Source organism: Staurois parvus, unplaced genomic scaffold (genome assembly GCF_062004578.1).
Source record: "Staurois parvus isolate SC_StPar_1 unplaced genomic scaffold, SC_StPar_1.0 ptg000293l, whole genome shotgun sequence".
Taxonomy (NCBI): domain Eukaryota; kingdom Metazoa; phylum Chordata; class Amphibia; order Anura; family Ranidae; genus Staurois; species Staurois parvus.
The window spans coordinates 986,663-1,010,972 of record NW_028318089.1 but is presented as its reverse complement, the minus strand read 5'-3'; the positions used below and the strand labels follow the sequence as shown (position 1 = coordinate 1,010,972).

General features: G+C 43.8%; 1 protein-coding gene across 1 annotated transcript in view; it reads left to right on the top strand.

Moving 5' to 3' along the window:
* QRICH2 (glutamine rich 2) overlaps positions 1-24,310 on the top strand; it is a 99,809-nt gene that overhangs the window by 38,634 nt on the left and 36,865 nt on the right. Inside the window, exons 2-4 of the mRNA XM_089682650.1 lie at positions 4,194-4,298; positions 9,369-9,479; positions 15,255-15,362. Coding sequence (XP_089538776.1) covers positions 4,194-4,298; positions 9,369-9,479; positions 15,255-15,362 — 324 coding nt within the window. The remainder of the gene's footprint in view (positions 1-4,193; positions 4,299-9,368; positions 9,480-15,254; positions 15,363-24,310) is intronic.

Sequence of the window (24,310 nt, the reverse complement as noted above, 5' to 3'; positions counted from 1 at the left end):
GAAGGGGTGGGCTAACCAATGCAAACCCTACACGGTTTACAATTGTGATCACATGGTACAGAGCCACTCGGATTGGCTCTGTACACAGTGTCTGTAAACTGAGCCATCTGGTAACGTCTCAGTTCACAGCCAATAACAGGCACACTTGCCTGCCCTGAGGGTCATTTCTGCAGAAATAGGCATCCAACACTTTTCCACTTTAAGGGCGTATGGTGGTACATATGCCCTTAAAGTACACCTGAACTCCAAAAGCAAAGATTTTCTGTGTTCAGCGGAACATTTAGAAATGTCACTTTGTATAGTATTGTACACATCAGGGGCGGACTGACCATTCGAGCACTCGGGCACTGCCCAAGGGCTCGGGGTCAGTAGGGGGCCCATAAAATGCCTCTGGTACCTTTTTTTTATAGGCTTTTTTGGGGTGTGTTTTGAGTGTGGGCAAGGACACAGGGGCCCCATGATCCCCAATTGCCCAGTGGCCCCATGAGTTGTCAGTCGGCCCCTGGTACACATTTATATGCAGCATTATAGGATCCATGGAGCCATACACACAATTGAAACTGTGCACTGCCTTTATCGGAGTACAAGAAAAGAAGGCCACAGCTGCATCCAGATATGTTTGTATAGATTTTCTGTGTGCAATGTGTTCACATATAAAGTCATTAGAAGAATTGTATGTGTACATTTTACGCAGGATCATCTGCTAGCTCTGCCATCAAGAGCCTGCTTTTTGTGCAGAAAATACGCATATGCCTGTGTGAATGTGAAACCTAAGCAGGACCCTGAAAAATGTACCTTTTGTCTTGAATCCGTTCCGAAAACAATAGCCATACACTTCCAGGTATGCGAGTGTGCCTAGGCACTCCTGCACCTACAGCCTCATAGTAATATATCTGAAATGTGAGATCTGATGTAGCACTGCCCTCTTAGGAGTTGCTAAAGTTTGGGTCCCCCTATAGTCCTGCACCGCCAGGCAACACGCATTTCCACAGTAACTTGCATCTAGAAGACAGTAACCAGTCCTTGAGCTTTGTTCTGAAGTTTTATTAGGGGATTTAAACTGGGATAGGGTTAGGGGTGTACGGGATGCCCAATGGAACTGTGAAACCGAGGACAACTTCCTGGAACTATATACAAGTTTTACACAGCAAATATCCTCTTCTTGGAGAGCTAGCCAGCATCTCTGGTTGTACCACCCCAGACCCTAGATTCTCCTAATCCAGCCAATCTGAGTGAATCTCTGAGCAGGGGATCCAGTGCCTGCCACTTTAAAGTAAGACAGTCCCGCGTGGTTGTTAATCTGATCCCCCACCAGAGTGCTCCTTCCCCTATCTGGCCCAGGGGCTGCAGGTTTACTCACTTAGTCCCTCTCCTGTGTTGCTGGTGGGTCGGTTGCTGCTACCAGGCCTTCTAGCTAAGCCACCCCTTCCCTGCCACATAGTAGGTCCTCTCTCAGGTGGCCGGTGAAGTCCCAAGCTTTCCTCCTTCCAAGAACCTCTTGCTTGGAGTTGAGCCCCTCTCCCATCTGGGCCCCCTCCCAGGCTCCTGCTCTCCAGCTTTACTTCAGCTTACTCCTGAACTCTCCTCCAACTCTCCTGCTGCTGAGCAGGCTCAGTTACTCTTAAAGGCTGTCCTGGCCCCTTGCCAAGCCTCCTGTTTGGTATTGGCCAGGATCTTCTAAGAGTACAGACCAGCCACTGCTCACCTCTGCCCACTGCTTCTAGATCAGGGCTTGAAAAAGCCACTCACCTGCTCACCAAATGAGAGGAGAAATTCCTGTGTGGCGAGCGGTGGCAAGCGGCGAGCACAGATGATGGATGGAGCGGCTGCACCTGCACTCCAAGCCTCATTGTGAAGCCGAGTTTCGGTTTCCAACTTCCGGTTTCCGGCTTCTTCGGCACCGCCATTACACTGGCAGCGCCACTGAGGGGACAGGTGCAGGAGAGGTCTGCTCTCCTCCGCTGAGAGGAGACACCCTCTCCACTGCCACAGGGGACTCGAGGAGAGGTCCGCTCTCCCCCACAGCGGGGGACACGAGGAGAGGCCATTGAAGTGATATTTTGCATCAGAAAAAGGGTATTACACAAGTCTTGTTCCTGCTGTAAAATGAAAACCATAGCAAATCTTGATGTGAAACTGGCTTCCTACTGCTTTTTGTCATCCAAAAAAATCATTATTTGGTGTGTTTTTTTCTTCATGGAATAGATTGCAATCCACACATAGCCATTGAAGTGGTATTTTACATCTGAAAAAGGGTATTACACAAGTCTTGGTCCTGCTGTACAATGAAAACCATTGATGTGAAACTGGCTTCCTACTGCTTTTTGTCATCCAAAAAATTATTTGTTGGTGTTTTTTTTCTTAATTGAATAGAATGCAATCCACAAACAGCCATTGAAGTGGTATTTTGCATCAGAAAAAGGGTATTACAAAAGTCTTGGTGTGGCAGGCGCAGCACCCTTTGGTGCCTAGTGCGCTGTGGCATTAGAAAAATTATGCAATTGCTGTTTCTTTGTTTGATTAGACTGACTTTACTCTGTAATTCCTCCAATGCCGCTCTATGGATGCAGTAGGTTTAAAGAGCACACCGAATACTTTAGTTAACTTCTTTAATAACTTCAATCTTCTTCATATAAAACGGCTTACAATGACTTTCATTTATCATACAGTAGCTTATTTCTTTCATATTACAGTGGTTTGATTCGATAGCTTATCTCGATAGGTTCAATAGATTCGATAAATTTGTTCTGTATATTTCGATAGATTGATAAATTCACTTGGATTTATAAATTCGTTATATTCGATAAGTTCGATAAGTTCGGTGGAACTACAAGTAAACACACACAACAGTTTTAACACACAGATCTACCTGCATTACTAAACAACAGAGGAAAACACAAGTGCATTAAATACCTATTTGGCCTTCTCTGTTTCCATAAAGCTTTTCTGATTGGAACTGTCTGTTTCCTCTTCTGTCTGGTGAGCATGTGTCTCTAGAAAATCCTAGCAGGGAGTTTTACACAGGCATAAATGTGAAACTGGCTGGTATTGGTTAAGGCTCTGTACAGTGTGAGGCTGGCTGTGATTGGCTCATCTTTAACTAACTCTTAAAGGCATATTTTCCTTTTCTGCTTCTGCTAACACAATGAATATATAAATGTCATATAACAATCAAAGACATAAATTACAGCAATGATTTTGCTTTTGGTTTTAACATATGCACATATACACTGTACTGAGGTTATTGGCAGGTTTGGTATACACATATATGTGAACCATATTAACAACCTAGGACTGGTCTTAGCTGGCCAGCTACACTTGGTCCTACTGTACAACACAAACCATGGCTGCTCTATTAGCACATCTTTGGTAAATTGTTTACTATAATTGCAGTTTTTTATATTTTGGACTCTTTATTCTAAAGAAAAATGTAATTTCATAAGCTTTAAGGGGCGGGGTTGGGGGACGGGCCTGGGCAAGGTTGGGTGGGGCAACTGGTGGAGAGTAAGGTTTGTGCCTGGCTAGTAGGTCTGGACTCGAAACTTTAATCGTTCTCCAAAGTTCTAGAGCAGGGGGAAATCCCAGAGAGCTGGTCTGCAGAGCCTCTCACCTCTGACCTGAATTTGACCCACATGGCTTTTACACCCAGGCTGCTGCTACTCAACCTCTAACAATTAAAGCTAGGGATCTCCCTAGCTAACTAGGAGGTTGCTACACGAAGGCATTTCTGCCTCTGACTTCTAGTCTCAGGAACTTTGTACTGAAATTTGGTGATGCCACTACTACTGTTCTCTGTTTTCCTTGCTGGAGGCTCAGATATAAGGAAGGAAAGTTCTGCCTCTATCAATATGGCTACCTCCACACATTGACACAGTTCAGAACAAGGCATAAGTCAGGGAGACCACAAATAATTCCTTGATTGTAAGCTCTAACAAGCAGGGCCCTCTGTTTCCTCTTGTACCAAATTGTATTGTAACTGTAGTGTTCATTTTGAAAAGCGCTGCGGAAACTGTTGGCGCTATATAAATCCTGTATAATAAATAAGAATAAGAATACTGGTGACTAGTCCTTTGCCCTCTATCTGCCTTTTTGAACACATCTTTCAGAACTCAGTTCCTCTTTAAGTGTCTGTTCTACAAAATGTTTTAAATACCCCTTTTTTCAAACTTGTGTTTATGGGGTTCTGTTCCCAGGCCATGAGAGTGTTACAAGATCTTCTCCGTGAGATGAATGCTGTTAAGGATTCTCAGCAAGGAGTGGAAAATCGGCTACAGAAAGTCATAGAAAACATGCAGCAGGTAAGTGACACACCATCTTGTTTAAAGCTAAGCTCCGCAAAAAAAAGTTTTGTTTTGCTATTTTAGTCTTGGATAGTGTTGGGAATACGTTGGTCAGGGTCAGGTTTCCTGTTCAGGAGATTTTGCTGTGAGATTTTAAATGTTGGCTGTGTTCCCTTTTCTCTTCACTTCTTGATCTCTCTGACATTTCCACGAAAATATTTGTCCACCTCCATGTTTTTATGATAGTAATCAGGGCTTTTTTCAGCAGGAACATTGGGGAACGCAATTCCGGTACCTCCAGCACTGAATGTAGGTAATGCTAGGGATACTGGGGTGTGCTGGAGGGTCTATTATTGCTAGTGGGAATATATTTTTGCATGGATTTCTATTGTTACTGGGTAGGTCAATTGTTGCTGGGAAGGATCTACTGTTGAGGGAGAGGTATATTGTTGCTGGCTGATGGGAGATCTCTTATTACTGCTGGAGGTCTATTTTTGCTGGGGTGGTATTTTGTTGTGGGGCATCCATTGTTGCTGGGGGGTGGGGTCTATTGTTGCTGGGGGGTCTACTGTTGCTTGTGTGGGGTCTATGGTTGCTTACTGTAGGGGATCTATTTTATGGTTTTTCTTGTTATCATTAACAAATTTCCATACAAATGACTTAGTAGCACTAATTTATACTTGGTTCTGTATTCTCTAAAAGGGGTAGTACTGGAAGGTGGGTAAGGGGTGGAACCAAGGGACAGTGCTCAGAGGTTGGTAGGGGGTGGAACCAAGGGACAGTGCTCCAAGTTGGGTAGAGGGTGGAACCAAGAGACAGTGCTCCGAGGTTGCTAGGAGGTGGAACCAAGGGACAGTGCTCTGAGGTGGGTAGGGGTTGGAACCAAGGGACAGTACTCCGAGGTGGGTAGGGGGTGGAACCAAGGGACAGTGCTCAGAGGTAGGTAGGGGTGGAGCCAAGGGATAGTGCTCAGAGGTGGGTAGGCGGTGGAACCAAGGGACTGTGCTCAGAGGTTGGTAGGGGGTGGAACCAAGGAACTGTGCTCAGAGGTGGGTAGGAGGTGAAACCAAGGGACAGTGCTCAGAGGTTAGTAGGGGGTGGAACCAAGGACAGTGCTCCGAGGTGGGTAGGGGGTGGAACCAAGGGACAGTGCTCAGAGGTGGGTAGGGGGCTAAGATAAAGAGTGACTCTGAAGGGGGGAGTTCCAGCATCTATTCTCTGAAAAAAAAGCACTGACAGTATTGATCTCAATCTAATTCAAGAGCATATTTAAGTCATGCTTGATGTATTTATTTATTCCATGCCTTCTCTGAAGCCATCACCTACACAGGAAGTGAAAGTGATCTCCCTCATGGGTACAAAGACAGCAAATAAAATCCTGAATCTTGAGTGTAATAGAGGCTTTAGGCCTGGTTCACACCAGCATTTTAGGCTATGTTAAAAAAAAATAATCACGCACTTTCCCAACAGGCATAGAAACACGCTGCCCTGTAGTAGACACACGGTGGTGCCATTAATTATTAATGCCCCCCTACATATCTGCTAAAGCATGTCATTTTGGTGAGGTGTGATTTCACAAAAAGTTCAGGGACTTTTTTTGCTCGTTTCTCGCACGTAGGACAATCCATTGAAATGAACGGACTGTTCTTCACAGGGTGCATGGAAAATGTGCAGAAACACACTTGTGCTCCATCACACCTGCATAGTATGAACAGAGCCTTGCTGTCTCTGCAAAGAAGCTCAATGACATGTAATACCACCCAGTGCACTGCGGAAAGCTGTGGACGAGCTGCATTTTTCTGCAGTGCACCACAGGACACCAGCATTGTGGTGTGAACTGGGCTTATGTTTTCTATGTGCCATAGTGGTGACCTGCGTTCATCCAATGCAGAAAACCGCAGGTCACCAAACATAGTAAGAACGAGCCCTTAGTGGACTGCTAGCAATATGTACCTGTCAGTAAATTGATGCACGGTGGGCTTTCCTGGCTGTATAGTAACATTTTGCACTAGGCTAGACTATCGGCATGCAAACTGCATTGAATCGCATTGGTTTTATATTTTTTCAAAGAGGATATAGTGGGATATGTTACTCCAGGCAAAGGACCACATACACCGCTGAAATGGTGTATATACAGTATTTACTGTTTTACCTGTTAAGGAATTACTAATTTCCTGCTTCCCAGCCCCAACATCGCTTGGCAGAGTCTGTACGCCCATGGGATGAGAAGGATTGGCCGATCATGTGGCCACCTACTGGTCCAGGAGTGCGCAGTCACCGCGCTCACAGCACAGAAATATCATATATGTACGACTTGTAGATGTCAATGCCCACCCTTTCTGCTGGCACACATATGCGTTACATGGGCACCAAGAGGTTAATATTGCTAAGCCAGATCTTGCCACACTGCACAGTCAGGAAGATTACTCTGCCACTTCTTTATTCACCTCTACCATTCATGTATTACCTTTTTACTAATTAGACAGATAATTATATTGATTTGCTATCCAATGAGAAGGCTGGATGCAGACATGCAACATAGAAACTGGGTTACTGAGCCAAGATATAGATTTGTAACCTGCCTGGCTGTGTGGTGTGTAAATAATAAGACTGGCTGAACATCTACATAGCTAAAATCAGTACCACTTTACCCTGGGATCTGTTATTACTGGTTTCTCATTATAAAATGCTCAAATAATATGTGTAAATCTATTAAAAGGTCCTGTATTCTTGCCCCAAGAAATGACTATGGGGTTTGCCATTTTTGCCCTAGATACCCAGAGCTACTTATTTCTAGACTTCTTCTTGGTCATCAACTTAGCATTGAAGTCAAACCAGGAGAACGACAGCCAGGGATCTAGCATTCTTAAGTTAGTACAATAATGGCAACCTTCATTAATCGTTCATGACAGTGTCCCTTTAACCCCTTCAAGTCCAGACACTTTCACCCCCTTCCTGTCCAGGCCAATTTTCAGCTTTCAGTGCTATCACACTTTGAATGATAAATTGCGTGGTCAGGCAATACTGTACCCATGTGCCTTTTTTAGCATTTTTTTGAGACAGATAAAACTTTATTTTGGTGGTATTTATTCACCACTGGGATTTTTATTTTTTTTGCTGTATAAATGAAAAAGTCCAAAAATTAAAAAAAAAAGTGTTTTTCTTATAAAATATTGCAAATGATCTTTCTTCATAAACCTTGGCCAAAATGTATTCAGTTATCTTTTTAGTAAAAAAAAATAACCCATATTAGTTTATAACCAAAAGTTATAATTTTTTTAATTTAATTTTTTTATATTATTTGTTTTATTTTGTTTTGTTTTTAACATACTGTCACCCCAGCAGTACAGTGTCTTGCATTCTTGCAGCCATTGAGAAATACTGTGAGAGCTGTGAATGGTCACAGCTTGTCACATGGTACAAGGCTGTTGTGAATGGCCTTGTACCATGTGACCTCTGTGATCATTCACAGATTTCACACGTAGTAAGCAATGATGTCAGAAGTGACATCTTGCTTACTATTATTCATGTGATCACTGATTGGCCAATCAGTGATCACGTGATCGGGACCTCACACAGAGGTCCCGTAGAACGATCCGACACAGCGGGCACCAGATCGTGGTGCTGCGCGCTCCCAGGGAGCGCACACAAGCAGGGAAGCGGGTAGGGCGTTTATAAATGGCCACTCGCCCCTGCACTGCTTCCGTCTGACCATTTATATACATGGGCCGGACGGGAAGTGGTTAAAGCTGGGCATAGGTGGATCGAAATTCAACCGGTTCAGCAGGGACTGGCTAAATGTTGATTTATCTATGGCTGGTCCTTTTCAAGAGCAGTCAGTCTACTGATCAACTGTTCATGAACGGGCGTACTGGAAAACTTTAGTTGGATCAGCACTGCAGCGCTGATCAGTGTGTTCTGACATTGAAGAAGTCCAGCTGACTCTGCTGTCAGAAAATGACACAGCGGGGATGGGTGAATCGGTTCAGTTTGTTTTCGTTCAGCCTGCTGGCCAAAGAGCATGGTGCCTGGTGTCTTGAGTTGGGGACTTCTTTTGCCTGCTTTTATTGCAGGTACAGTAGCCTATTCAAATGAATGGGCTGCTGTATCTGTCATGAGTGTGCGCAAACAAACTGCATGTATGTGAACTGGGGGTAAAAATATTTAAAGTGGTTGTAAACCCTGACATATATACCATGTGAAATGACTTCAGAGATGAAACAAGTCTCCCAACATAAGTTGTACCTGTTTATCTGTAGTCTTCTCCTCTCTACAGCCATTCCAAGTCCAGAATTTATAAAGCTCATGTGAGTGTTCGGGAAAAAAGGTGGCAGAGTGATGAAGTTACACTCTGCAGAACTCAGTGAGGAGAACCCTGAGAGCTGATTTGAGGGAAGGGGCACCCCCCCCCCCCCCTCCATCCTCCACACAGCTCACACAAACAGAGCTGAGGCTGTCAATCTGCTGGAGGTCCCTCCCCTGTCCCTGTTTTTCTCACGGTGTCAGGAAAATTGGTGTCAGAAGTAATTCATGCAGATAGCAAATGAACAAAGCAGCAGACATAAATGACACTTAGTGCTCTGTATTGAGGCAAGTACACACTATAGAGGGATGTGCTGTGTTCATATTTCATGTATAAGGCAGGGGCGGACTGACAATTTGGGCACTCAGGCACTGCCCGAGGGCCCGGGGTCAGCAGGGGGCCCCATGAGATGCCCCTGGTACATTTTATAGGCTTTTTTGGGTGTGGTTTGAGTGTGGGCTAGAACACAGGATCCCATGATCCCCTATTGCCCGGGGGCCGCTTGAGTTGTCAGTCCGCCCCTGGTATGAGGTTTACAACCACTTGAAAGCAGAAAAATAGTATGATAAAAATGAGTAGCTTAATTCATAAATATTTCCACCCATACACTGGAAGCCTTAACCCACACATGATACACAGTAACTTTGAGCCTCACTGGGGTTACGTGTCTGTTTTCCAGTCCTAATAAGCGGATACATATGCAATATTATTGTGTCTTTGAACCTCTAGCTACACACTACACTAAATCTGTGTTACCTAAGCTGTCCTAATTATTCTAAACTCAGGATAATGTGCGGGAGCTGGGACAGCGAATGGCCGTCTTGGAGATGAAGACCGCTACAAAAGGAGATGTGGACAACTTACAGACAGAGCATCAATCCATCCAGAATAAATTGGTAAGCAAAAGCCTTTCCTACAACTGCTTGTATTGTTGCATTCCAGACAATGATATTATTTTAGCAATTGCTACCTTTTATACATACAGTATTAGGCTCACACTACCGCGACTTGGGATCCGACTTGTGACAAGTCACATGACATGTGAAATCCCATCTTAGTCAATGAGAGCTGTCTTAATTAGCACTACTGAAGTCACTCCAACTTTAGAAAAGGTTCCTGCACTACTACAAGGTAACTTCAATCCGACTTGTGCCCATAGACTTTAATGGAAGTCGCCTCCAAGTCCTGTCCTCATCTATATTGATGTGATCTGGGTGAAAATGCTGCTTGTTCTGCAGTGAAATTGGGCAGCAGCCTTGTCACTGTGTGGGATATGATTGTTTCTCCATGCTGTGAGCTTTAACAATTAAACCATCAAATAATCACTGTAAGGTTTAAATGGTTTGCATTTTGTTCTGTGAAAACAGCGAGACATCAGCGCAGTTTCACCTATAGCAGCCGCCTTTCCCCTAAGGTTACTAGACCTTTGGTTACTAGATTGCCACTAGGACTGAAGCTGCAGTGCAGTATTCACAGAACTGGGATGCTCCCAAACAGAGTTCATGATGAGATTCAGATGACGTCAGGATGCGGAATAGATGTGGTATTTTCATGTACCTGATAGGAGAATGAAATGACGAGGTCGGCTTCACTTGTGTTCACTAGCCCTGACCCTGCTGGAAGTGGAACAGAGGGTGCCGAGGGACCAGGGGAACAAGAGTGCCATCAGGTGTTGCCTGAAGAGCTTGCAGTTGGAGTCCTAGAGAGACTGGCGAACTACCAGTTCAGGAATGGAAGCGATGTTTCGGAATCCCACCTGGGTTAAAAGGGCACTCTGCTTGCATAATAAGATCAAGATAACTGACGTGTCAGATCTCCCAGCTGAAGTAGGAACAGTTTATGGTGTACAGAGCTGGTATAATAGACAGCCAGGCAGGCACTTGAGCAGGGCAGGAAGCTGGGATTGGAGACAGGAGCAAGGTCACAGGAATAGCCAGGGTCATCAACGGGCAGGCAGCGAGGTACAAAATCATAATCTAGCCAAAGTCAGGAACAGAGCCGGGATCAGGAACGAGCAACAAGGCAGGAGCGGAATCCAAAGTCAGGTCAGGAACAAGCTGGGTCAGCAACAAGGGGATCATACAGGAATACAGCAGGACACAGGCAAACAGCTGAAGACCAGTCAGCACTAAGCACAGGCAGAAGTATCCTTTAAATAGTCCGTCTGGCGCCAATATTCACTGTGTGTGTACGCGTGTTTGTGCGCGATAGCGCATTTCTGTGCCCGCACGTCTGGTCACTATTCTGCAGAGATTGCAATGCGCATGTGCACTTCTATTAGCCAGCCGTCTCACAGGAATTCCCTTAAAAGTAGCAGGAGTGACCAGGATCGATGACTGGCTAGACACCGAGCACCTTGAGGTCGAAGTAGGCAGGAAGCAATGACAGTCTCTGCTATTCAAGCAGGGTTCAGGGCAGGGAGCAATCAGTAGCACAATCCATATCTAAATTAGGGTCAGGGCAGGTGGCAGTCAGTAGTGTAACCCATATCCAGGCAAGAGTCAGGGCAGGTGACAATCAGTATTGTAATCCATATTCAGGGAAGGGTCAGGGCAGGTGACAATCAGTATTGTAATCCATATTCAGGGAAGGGTCAGGGCAGGTGACAATCAGTATTGTAATCCATATTCAGGGAAGGGTCAGGGCAGGTGACAATCAGTATTGTAATCCATATTCAGGGAAGGGTCAGGGCAGGTGACAATCAGTATTGTAATCCATATTCAGGGAAGGGTCAGGGCAGGTGACAATCAGTATTGTAATCCATATTCAAGTAAGGGTCAGGGCAGGTGACAATCAGTAGTGTAACCCATATCCAGGCAAGAGTCGGGGCAGGTGACAATCAGTATTGTAATCCATATTCAAGCAAGGGTCAGAGCAGGTGACAATCGGTAGTGTAACCCATATCCAGGCAAGAGTCAGGGCAGGTGACAATCAGTATTGTAATCCATATTTAGGTAAGGGTCAGGGCAGGTGACAATCAGTATTGTAATCCATATTCAGGCAAGGGTCATGGCAGGTGACAATCAGTATTGTAATCCATATTCAGGGAAGGGTCATGGCAGGTGACAATCAGTATTGTAATCCATATTCAGGGAAGGGTCAGGGCAGGTGACAATCAGTATTGTAATCCACATTCCGGCAAGGGTCATGGCAGGTGACAATCAGTTTTGTAATCCATATTCAGGCAAGGGTCAGGGCAGGTGACAATCAGTATTGTAATCCATATTCAGGCAAGGGTCATAGCAGGTGACAATCAGTATTGTAATCCATATTCAGGCAAGGGTCATGGCAGGGGACAATCAGTATTGTAATCCTAATTCCTGCAAGGGTCATGGCAGGTGACAATCAGTAGACCAAATGCGATTTCTCCTGCGCTCCAGGACCCAGGCTGGGGGCAAGTGGATGTAACCAAAATCAGAAGAACGACCACCAGTGTATAAAAGCTTGTGCAGCTTTAAACAAGGCTGGGGAAGCCCGACCAATACTGCAAAGTGAAACAAAAAACGAGAAGCGCACCAACCTTGCGCATAACCTCAGTAACCAAAAATTTATTGATAAAGGAATGGTACTCACAAACAGCGAATAAAAACAGGCATATACAGTCAGGTCCATAAATATTGGGACATCGACACAATTCTAACATTTTTGGCTCTATACACCACCACAATGGATTTGAAATGAAACAAACAAGATGTGCTTTAACTGTAGACTGTCCGCTTTAATTTGAGGGTATTTACATCGAAATCAGGTGAACGGTGTAGGAATTACAACAGTTTGCATATGTGCCTCCCACTTTTTAAGGGACCAAAAGTAATGGGACAATTGGCTTCTCAGCTATTCCATGGCCAGGTGTGTGTTATTCCCTCATTATCCCAATTACAATGAGCAGATAAAAGGTCCAGAGTTCATTTCAAGTGTGCTGTTTGCATTTGGAATCTGTTGCTGTCAACTCTCAAGATGAGATCCAAAGAGCTGTCACTATCAGTGAAGCAAGCCATCATTAGGCTGAAAAAACAAAACAAACCCATCCGAGAGATAGAAATAACATTAGCCATGGCCAAAACAACTGTTTGGAACATTCTTAAAAAGAAGGAACGCACAGGTGAGCTCAGCAACACCAAAAGACCCGGAAGACCACGGCAAACAACTGTGGTGGATGATCGAAGAATTCTTTCCTTGGTGAAGAAAACACCCTTCACAACAGTTGGCCAGATCAAGAACACTCTCCAGGAGGTAGGTGTATGTGTGTCAAAGTCAGCAATCAAGAGAAGACTTCACCAGAGTGAATACAGAGGGTTCACCACAAGATGTAAACCATTGGTGAGCCTCAAAAACAGGAAGGCCAGATTAGAGTTTGCCAAATGACATCTAAAAAAGCCTTCACAGTTCTGGAACAACATCCTATGGACAGATGAGACCAAGATCAACTTGTACCAGAGTGATGGGAAGAGAAGAGTATGGAGAAGGAAAGGAACTGCTCATGATCCTAAGCATTCCACCTCATCAGTGAAGCATGGTGGTGGTAGTGTCATGGCGTGGGCATGTATGGCTGCCAATGGAACTGGTTCTCTTGTATTTATTGATGATGTGACTGCTGACAAAAGCAGCAGGATGAGTTCTGAAGTGTTTCGGGCAATATTATCTGCTCATATTCAGCCAAATGCTTCACAACTCATTGGACGCTGCTTCACAGTGCAGATGGACAATGACCCAAAGCACACTGCAAAAGCAACCAAAGAGTTTTTTAAGGGAAAGAAGTGGAATGTTATGCAATGGCCAAGTCAATCACCTGACCTGAATCCGATTGAGCATGCATTTCACTTGCTGAAGACAAAACTGAAGGGAAAATGCCCCAAGAACAAACAGGAACTGAAGACAGTTGCAGTAGAGGCCTGGCAGAGCATCACCAGGGATGAAACCCAGCGTCTGGTGATGTCTATGCGTTCTATACTTCAGACTGTAATTGACTGCAAAGGATTTGCAATCAAGTATTAAAAAGTGAAAGTTTGATTTATGATTATTATTCTGTCCCATTACTTTTGGTCCCTTAAAAAGTGGGAGGCACATATGCAAACTGTTGTAATTCCTACACCGTTCACCTGTTTTGGATGTAAATACCCTCAAATTAAAGCTGACAGTCTTCAGTTAAAGCACATCTTGTTTGTTTCATTTCAAATCCATTGTGGTGGTGTAAAGAGCCAAAAATGTTAGAATTGTGTCGATGTCCCAATATTTATGGACCTGACTGTAAGTCCTCTGGGGGACTTCAGAGATGGGGAGCCAGCGCAAATCCCATTATGGTGGTAGATACTCAGTAAAGCTGACACATTTCGAAACAGCCTTCGAAACGCGTCAGTTTTACTGAGTGTCTACCTCCATGATGGGATTCGCGCTGGCTCCCTGTCTCTGAAGTCCCCCAGAGGACTTACATGCCTGTTTTTATTTGCTGTTTGTGAGTACCATTCCTTTATCAATACATTTTTGGTTACTGAGGTGACAATCAGTATTGTAATCCATATTCAGGCAAGGGTCATGGCAGGTGACAATCAGTATTGTAATCCATATTCAGGCAAGGGCCAGGGGAGGTAGCAATCAGTAGCATAATCTATATCAAGACAAGGGACAGGGTACGTGGCAATCACTAGTGTAAGCCAAGTCCAGGCAAAGGTCAGGGCGGGTGGCAATCAATGTAATCCATATCCCAGCAAGGGTCAGGGCCGGTGGCTTTCAGCATAATTTATATCCAGGCAAGTGTCAGAGCAGATGGCGATCATTAGCATATTTCATTATCCAGGCAAAGAGTCAGAAGACAACCCAGTGGCACATGGCACAGGAGTCTGGAAGATAACACTGTGACATTTAAATAATGTGCCAGAGCGCTGCTAGCCAATGGAGACAGAGGTAGGCAGATAGGGCTGCTTAACAAGAATGCCACATGTGATGTATCACTTTTTTTGCAAAAAAAAAAAAAAGTTTGGAACTCACAGTTCCTGCTGCGTGATATCATTACATGCCTTATAAAGGAGTCCTGCTCAGCCCCGAAACATTGCACCTGTTCTGTTGTGATGTGATCTTTCTGCAGTAAAGGTTTTGGACGACACTTGAAGATCCTTGGTGTGCTGGCAAATATGTTCGTTGATCAATGGGCAAAAGGAAGGCACAAAGGACATAATAGTGGAACTGTGAGTTCCAAACATTTTTTTTTTGCAACAAAAGTGATGCAACACAGTATTTGGGTGTCATAGTTGAGGTGCTTCCCTCAGGTGGCATTCCTGTGTACAGGGGCGGACTGACCATTTGGAAACTCGGGCAATGCCCGAGGGCCCGGGGTCAGTAGGGGGCCCCATGAGATGCCCCTGGTACCTTTTTCATAGGCTTTTTTGAATTTGGGCAAGGACACAGGGGTCCCATGATCCCCTATTGCCCGGGGGCCCCATGAGTTGTCAGTCCGCCCCTGCCTGTGTAATCCAATATTGGCATTCATTGAGTGTAACTTCAGCTCCCTGCCCCCTGATTTTCAGAGCTGAGAGATCCTGTGTAATTTCTGCACTTTGAATGGATGTAGGTGACAGGTAGCTGTAGATAAACAGGTACATCTTCAATGGGCGAGGCTTTACAGCTACTTTAATATACTTTAACATTGCTGATCATTTTTGTGTTGACTTTATTAGAAAGATCTGGAGGACAGACTGGCAAAGTTTCCCAATCCAAATGAGCTGAACAACATGGTACAGTGGGAAATATTGCGTGAGACTTTGGTGAGACGACCAGTAACTGCGGTAAGTAAAATAGACGGTGAGGTTATTTTCACTGATAGAGGTAGTGCTGCAGAATGCCATGTCCAAATTCCTAAACTTAAAGCTGAACTCAGGGCACAAAAACCTTCATTTAACCACTTTCCCTCCAGAAGATTTACCCCCCTTCCTGACCAGGCCATTTTTTGTATTACGGAGCTGCGTTACTTTATCAGACAATTGCGCAGTCCTGCAACACTTCACCCAAATGAAATGTATGCCTTTTTCCCACACAAATAGAGCTTTCTTTCGGTGGTATGTGATCACTGCGTTTTTAATTTTTTTGCACTATAAACAAAAAAAAATTTTTTTACTTTTTGCTATAAAACATATCCAGTAAAAAAAAATTTAAAAATCTAATTTCGTCGTAAATTTACGCCAAAATGTATTTTGCGACATGTCTTTGCTAAAAATAATCCCAATACGTGTAAATTAATTGTTTTACGTGAAAGTTATAGCGTTTACAAATGGCGGTATATATACTGGAATTATTTTATACTATTAATGGTGGCGATCAGCAACTTATAGCGGGACTGTGGCAGGCATTCTGACACAGGGGGGACTGACTAACTGCCATTGACATCCCATCCTAATAAAAAGCACTGACACTGTACTAATGACACTGGGTAGGAAGGGGTTAACTTCTGGGGCGATCAAAGGGTAAACTGTGTGCTGTGTGTGTTTTAATGTATGTGCTATGTGCTGTTTTACTAGGGAAACATGTTACTGTGTATTTCTGTGCAGAGAAGTACACAGTAGCATGTTACTGCTGGCAGGAGAGAGACCTGTGTTTACACACAGGTCTCTCCCCTGTCACTGTTCCCCGGCAATCGCCGGCTGCCAGTGGGGAATCTCCAGCCAGGACATCTGTAGCCACCAATGGCGGCGTAGGTAGGGCGGCTCGCACGCGTGTGCATCCCCCTACCTGGAAATGCAAAATCACGTACAGTTGTGTTCAAAATAATAGCAGTCAGACATCACTAACCTGATCAATCACTGCTTTTGGTAATAATGATATTTCTACATGGCAAATAATAATAGCAGGTGTAGTAGAGTAATAGAAATCCAACAGACCCAACATTCATGATATGCATGCTGCTGATTCTGTGTAATTGAATCACTAATTGAAAGGGCATGTTCAAAATAATAGCAGTGTAGAGTTCTATTAGTGAGGTCATTCATTCTTTGAAAAATAGGTGGCAATTATTGCCCTTATTTAAGGAAGGAAGGCAGCAAATGTTGTACATGCTGGTTACAGTGCATTTCTCTCTGAAATTCTGAGGAAAATGGATCGTTCCAGACATTGTTCAGAAGAACAACGTACCTTGATTAAATAGTTGATTGGAGAGGGGAAAACATATAAAGAAGTGCAGAAAATGATAGGCTGCTCAGCTAAAATGATCAAAAATGCATTAAAATGGCAACCAAAACCTAAAAGACGTGGAAGAAAGCGAAAAACTACCATTCGAATGGATAGAAGAATAGCCAAAATGGCAAGGACTCAGCCAACAATCAGCTCCAGGAAGATCAAAGAAGGTGTAAAGTTACCTGTGAGTACTGTTACAATTAGAAGACGCCTATGTGAAGCCAAGCTATCTGCAAGAAGCCCCCGCAAAGTCCCACTGTTGGAAAAAAGACATGTGCTGAAGAGGATACAATCTGCCAAAGAGCACATTGACTGGCCTAAAGAGAAATGGCGCAACATTTTGTGGACTGATGAAAGTAAGATTGTTCTTTTTGGGTCTAGTGGCCGGAGACAGTTTGTCAGACGACCCCCAAACACTGAATTCAAGCCACAGTACACTGTGAAGACAGTGAAGCATGGTGGTGCAAGCATCATGATATGGGGATGTTTCTCATACTACGGTGTTGGGCCTATTTATCGCATACCAGGGATCATGGATCAGTTTGAATACATCAGAATACTTGAAGAGGTCATGCTGCCTTATGCTGAAGAGGAAATGCCCTTGAAATGGGTGCTCCAACAAGACAATGACCCCAAACACACCAGTAAACGTGCAACATCTTGGTTCCAGACCAACAAGATTGACGTTATGGAGTGGCCAGCCCAATCCCCGGATCTTAATCCAATAGAAAACTTGTGGGGTGACATCAAAAATGCAGTTTCTGAGGCAAAACCAAGAGTTAGAGAAGAACTGTGGAATGTAGTCCAATCATCCTGGGCTGGAATACCTGTTCACAGGTGCCAGAAGTTGGTTGACTCCATGCAACACAGATGTACAGCAGTTCTCAGAAACAGTGCTTATACAACTAAATATTCATTAAGTGATTCAAAGGAAAGCAAAATCTTCAAACATTTTTCAGTTTATATAGTGAATGTTTGAGTTTGTAAAGAAGAATACAAACATTGCTATTTTTTTGAACAGTCTAATATTCACTTTTCTTAAATTTTTTTAGAGGAACAACATAAATTTGATATATTTTTTCTTCATGTTTTGATTTGGAATAGAATGTGTAGTGTTCCCAATGCATTTGTGTGTATGGAAATAAAAGCTATTAGAAGGATTTTGAGCTTTATTCACTTTTTTCAACACACTGCTATTATTTTGAACACAACTGTATATATATGTGATTTTGCACAACCCTGCCGCCCTGTAGCAGTAGTTCTGCTATAGCGTGGCAGGTAAGCAGTTAAATTAGGGATGCACCGGTACCATTTTTTTATCGACGAGTTCCGGTGATTTCGGTCAAGTAATCGCCGATACAGAGTACCGATAATTTGCCATACGATTTCTGTTAAAGGACGCAAATTGCACCACAAAGAATAGCATGCGATTTTTAACAGGAATGCAATTCTGTCACATGGATGGTTTTGACCAATCAGATGTTGTCTAGCCAGAACTGTCATCTCTGCAAAGAGAGGAAAGAAAGTGGTGTGGATTTCAAATCCCAGCTGTTTTCCCTCCTCTCCTACCACTGACACTCAACATGGGATGCCTGCAGGGAGGTTTCTTGCACTGCTTCCATGTGAACTCGGGCTATGACAAGCCTGGGTTCACACAGGAGCAGTGGGGAAACTGCATACAATTTGGACAGGAATCGCATTCCTGTTCAATTCGTATGCTAATCTTTGCAGTGAAATTTGCATCCATTAACGTAAATCGCACTGCAAAGTATCGGTTAAGGTATCAGGAGTATTTTATTTTCATGAGTATTCATCAAAATACTCTGTATCGATGCATCCCTAATTTAAACATACTCCTAAATAGGAGCAAAGGATATAAAATCACTTTGTGTTCACCATATGCCTTTGCAAAGAAATTTATTACCTTGTAAAAGTAGCAATGACATCATCGGTTACTGTATATAGTCTGGGCAGAAAGCAGAGCTGAGGGAGAGACCCAGAAGGCCCCACAGGCTACCTGCTGAAAACTACAGGAGGGGGTGGAGACTAGACCAGTCACCCTGCACAAGTAGAGAGAGCAGCAGTGACTAGTCTTTATTACAGGAAGCTTCTGCACAGACTGATTATTGCACAAATCTGGAAGAAATAGATAAAGCACACCGAGATTCAAGTAAGAATACACAGAAAAATATAGTATAGCATTATAGTCAGTGACAACACAACTCTAATGATCTCATGCCTAGTGCTCTAGTGTCTTAAAAAAGCTCACATATGACAAGTATCAAACACCAAAAACACGTTAATACACAAAAAAACACTATCAATATTTTGCCTACACATGGCAGTGCATTGCACAGGTGTGAATAAGCCCGATAGATAAACAATGTCAATCCACTTGCAATGAATTAGAATGCATTCAGCAACTTGTTCACAGGTGTGAACAGGGCCTTACCACTGGTTCACTTATATGCGGCCGTGAGGGCCACGTTTTGCGTGGGTACGAGAGCCCATTAATTTGAATGGAGTCCCTGCACTCCTTCTGAAAATGCAGCACGGGAACCTCATTTCCCAGTACAGTTGCGTTTTCCAGTGAGGGCGGCATGCCATTAGAACGAATGGCACCCACCCGCGGGTCTGCATTCCTCTGTGTGGGTGGTGTGGCTGCACAGACTTTCATGTGGATCTGCAGCAGCATCACCCGCACATATGTGAACCAAGCCTTAGTGTCTTTAAGCATTCAACAATTCCATCAGCATCAGGTGCCTGTGTCCCCTGCCATATACCCTAGTTCTTTCCTTTGATGCCTACAGCACTGCAGGACTACAGAGACGAAGGGGTCAGAGAAAGAGAACATGATATGCAGCAGGTATTCAACACTCCCAGAAGTGTTAAATGCTCAAAGACATTACAGGAGACTGCAGTGGTAGAATGAGTGGATGTAGGAAACCTTGGCCACCAGAGAGGTGAGTATAATGCATGATAGTGGTTATTTGTGGTTGAGAATCTGTCTTTTCCTTTATTTGGGTTAAATGCAAAGCATTGATGAAAGCCAGGTAGGGACTGCTTCAGACTTTTATTGGATGCACAAAGTGTCCATATATCCTTTACAAATGGCTAACTACTGAAGATATTTTTTAAAGTCCATCTGTGCTTTGTTCATGCAGGGGAAAGCAACAGGTTCTTTTTAAAACCAACCCTGGAGTCTCTTTTACTTGCCTTCCCTTTACTCCCCCACCTCTCTCTGTTCACCACCAAGAGCGAGGAAAGACGTTCTGATTAAGTCCATCCCAGTTGAAGCTTACAAGAACCTTCCTTCCCCCTGCCCCCATGTGATAGAGCTGAGCCAGTTATCAGGCAGCAGTGTTATCACATAAGAATAAGACTTGTGAGCAGGTGCGGACTGACAACTCATGGGGCCCCCTGGGCAATAGAGGATCATGGGGCCCCTGTGTCCTTGCCCAAACTCAAAAAAGCCTATGAAAAAGGTACCAGGGGCATCTCATGGGGCCCCCTACTGACCCCAGGCCCTCGGGCAGTGCCCGAGTTTCCAAATGGTCAGCCCACCCCTTCGTGTGAGTCACATGATCCCCATACCTGGAAGCACAGGGTATTTCCCTTTGCTTCCAATGGTAAATAGGAAGGAACAAAGGGAAGGTGAGCATACCCAGAAAGAAGAGGTGGTGCTGGTGAGGGGTGTAACAGCGTATACCCAGAGATGGACGCGGTTCAACCATTTTGGTTTCAACCTCCATCTTGGCAAACGGGGTTAACTGTCCTGACACATATAAATATCTAAGACAAACGAGCGCTAGATCTGTGTAATGGAGCAGCTTAGCATAAAAGGGTGAAACCTCAGAAAACCTCTTGGGATGACATCAATATATAAGAAAACAAGCATGCAGCGCTCCTATATGATATGAGGTAAACAAAATACCAAACACATGTATGTTACTTCGAATTTAAGATATATGCATATAAATGTGCAAAATAGTGCATAGCGCATGTAGCTATATATCGCCGAGCATGGATAAGTTCATGAATGGATTTCCAAAGTTACAACGTGAAGATGAGTGACAGTCTGTTTATAGCAAACATCAAAATATTCGTGACATCAGATGGTGAAGAAATGAGAATAATATGCACTAACCAGATAGCGCTATAAAAACGCATGTAGATGATGAAATCATCTAGGTGTGAGCATCTGGACCCAGGTGTTCTGATTATGGGAACATCTATCGCAGCATTACAACAGGATTTCCAAATGGCAGAGCTATGATTGAAGACCACCGGAGGGAGCCAGCAACCAGGATCTCTTCAGACCAGGTATCCCAAAGTATATAGTATGTTCGCCGACCACCAGGGGCAGAAAGAGCTCAGAAGAATATCCAATAGTTTCCTTGGGGAAAATTGGCTCAAGCAGAAAAGAGCCAAAGGACAAAAATATCTAAGTGCAGCATTACTTTATTCAGGATTATCAGAGAAATGATAAAATATAACTCACATGATATGCAAACAAAGGCCCACTGGCCAGACAGAAGGGGTCCACGTGGATAGAAAGTCCACGTGGACTTAGAAAGCTGCCCTCAGTGACTTTCTATCCACGTGGACCCCTTCTGTCTGGCCAGTGGGCCTTTGTTTGCATATCATGTGAGTTATATTTTATCATTTCTCTGATAATCCTGAATAAAGTAATGCTGCACTTAGATATTTTTGTCCTTTGGCTCTTTTCTGCTTGAGCCAATTTTCCCCAAGGAAACTATTGGATATTCTTCTGAGCTCTTTCTGCCCCTGGTGGTCGGCAAACATACTATATACTTTGGGATACCTGGTCTGTAGAGATCCTGGTTGCTGGCTCCCTCCGGTGGTCTTCAATCATAGCTCTGCCATTTGGAAATCCTGTTGTAATGCTGCGATAGATGTTCCCATAATCAGAACACCTGGGTCCAGATGCTCACACCTAGATGATTTCATCATCTACATGCGTTTTTATAGCGCTATCTGGTTAGTGCATATTATTCTCATTTCTTCACCATCTGATGTCACGAATATTTTGATGTTTGCTATAAACAGACTGTCACTCATCTTCACGTTGTAACTTTGGAAATCCATTCATGAACTTATCCATGCTCGGCGATATATAGCTACATGCGCTATGCACTATTTTGCACATTTATATGCATATATCTTAAATTCGGAGTAACATACATGTGTTTGGTATTTTGTTTACCTCATATCATACAGGAGCGCTGCATGCTTGTTTTCTTATATATTGATGTCCTGACACATATATTTCTCCCTTATCCTTCCTTTACCCCTCCCTCTCACTGAGTGGAGACATTTGGCTAGTGTGTATGTGTGTACTGTTTTTGGGTCACTGGCCGGCCAAGGCATCTCTAGTTAGGTGCCGAGCTGTCTGTGAAAGCTGTATCCTTTCTCATCTAGGAAGAGATAGGACCAGCTTTCCCAAGAGCTGGAGTCTCACTGGCCAAAGTACCTGTGTAATTTCACGCCTCGTGAAGGGATAGCCTTCCCAGGAGTTGAAAGGGACTCTGAGCTAATATACCTAGCTCAGTGTAGGTGACAGAATTAGATGAACACTTCTCAAATCAACCAATGAGCAGGTGAACAGTTTGATGGGTCACTCACTTATCTCGGACCATCAGGGAAGCTGAAACATAGAACTCGTGAACAGTGCAATATATAATTTCATAATTCATATCTAAATAATCCTCAGACTTGTTTGCATGATAATATACCCGCGGGTGGACTGTCACTTGTGCAGATGGAAAGTTATGGACCAGAATATGAATTATGAAAGATGTGTGCTCCAGTTTAGGGTTCTGCCTGCCGATCCTCCCTAAACAGGGGATTGGTCTTTTACTTCAGAACCACCCCCTGCTGGGAAACTTTACAGCAGGCTGTCAAGCCTAAGAGTAGTGAGTTGAAGAATTCTCCCATCTTTACCATCCTAACATAGGGATATCAAAAAGCACCCTTCTGCTCAGAAACGTGATCTGCTTACATCCAAGGCTTAATGGCAAGTAACTTAACCCTTTAACTTCTCCGTTATCTCTTTGCTGTGCTGTCTTCTATGTATATATATATATCTTAGTTACATCTTCCCTGTAAATATTTTTATTGCACCTGTTTGACCCTTTTAGTAATAAATCTCTCTTTCTGAAAGCGTTGAACTGTTTCTATAGCTCTTAATTGCAATTTATGAATCCCTGCCTTGAAAGAGACGCTACTGTTTGTTTTAACCCTCTGTATAACAGGCCTGTATTATGACCAGGTTATGAAGTTGATTATATCAACCATCATAGTGTTATAGCTGAATGCCGAGTTTCCTCTTTCTCTGATCAAAAAGGAGGTGGTGGCAGTGTGAAGGGGTTAATTGTGTATTTAACCTGACCCAGTAACAATCGATTCAGGCTGCTGGCACATCGATCGGTATCCATTAGCTGGAAAATCTTTGTGCAGGGTGCAGCTGGGTGTGGCATTGTTACGCACGTCACATCGCGGTTGTAGATCGGTTAGCCCTTCGGTCACAAGTTTGGTGAGAAGGTCTGGGGTCTGACGCCGCGATCGTGACAGGGGGGTTGACCTGTTACTTGCATGGAAAAATCGCAGTTTCGTATTAAGGCTTATCAAACATATTCAGGAGGAACATATCTTTGACATTAGCTAATAGAGTAGGAAGTATCCAACACAGAGTGAGGACTGAGGGGATGTAAAAAGAGATCCCAAGTGCCACGTCCTACAGTATTCATGAAAATCATTTCTTTATTAGAATATACACCATTACACAGCAATGCATAGAAATTATCTGCTAAGAATGTAAGACCCCCATTAGGGATGATGCATTCTATGCAGTTACAAATCTCTTAGCTACATAAAATTATTTTGATCCATACAAATGTACCATGTCCTTGTAACGGTATCAAGGAACATGATTCAGATGTCAGTGACCATAGTTACTCAACATGTTTTGTGACAATATCGCATCTTCAGGAGTTACTTAAAACATAGGCAACGGTGCAGAAATTGTGTGTGTGTGTGTGGGGGGGGGGGGTTGTGAGGCATCTACGCTAGCAGGGGGATCCCAAATGGATATATCACATTCTAGGTAGTCCTAAGAAGGACCTCCTTCCATTTGCGGAAACTATAATAGTATCACCAACTTTAGAGCCACAAGGCCACTTAAAAATATTCAATGACGTGGACTGTATGGAGAGGGTATAGTCAATTCTCCAATTGGATCTACAAAGGAAAGTGCATCAGTAATTACTAAGCAGTATTTGTAGTGTCTTATGTGTAGATGGAACGGGGGGAGGGTAAGCCAGTAAGGCAAATTCCATTAATATCGCAATGTTAGAGTGATGTTTGGAATATTAGGGCCATCCATCAAGTTCTTGTCTGTGTCATATAGCAAGACGAACCGACTAAGTTGGTCCCAAACACCAGTGTACCGTGCTTGCTGATCCCCTTAGCCCAGCCGGGGATACCGTTTAAGAGCACCTATGCTGTCCAGCTGTACTTGCCTGAGGGGTCGTCACTGACACCCCCG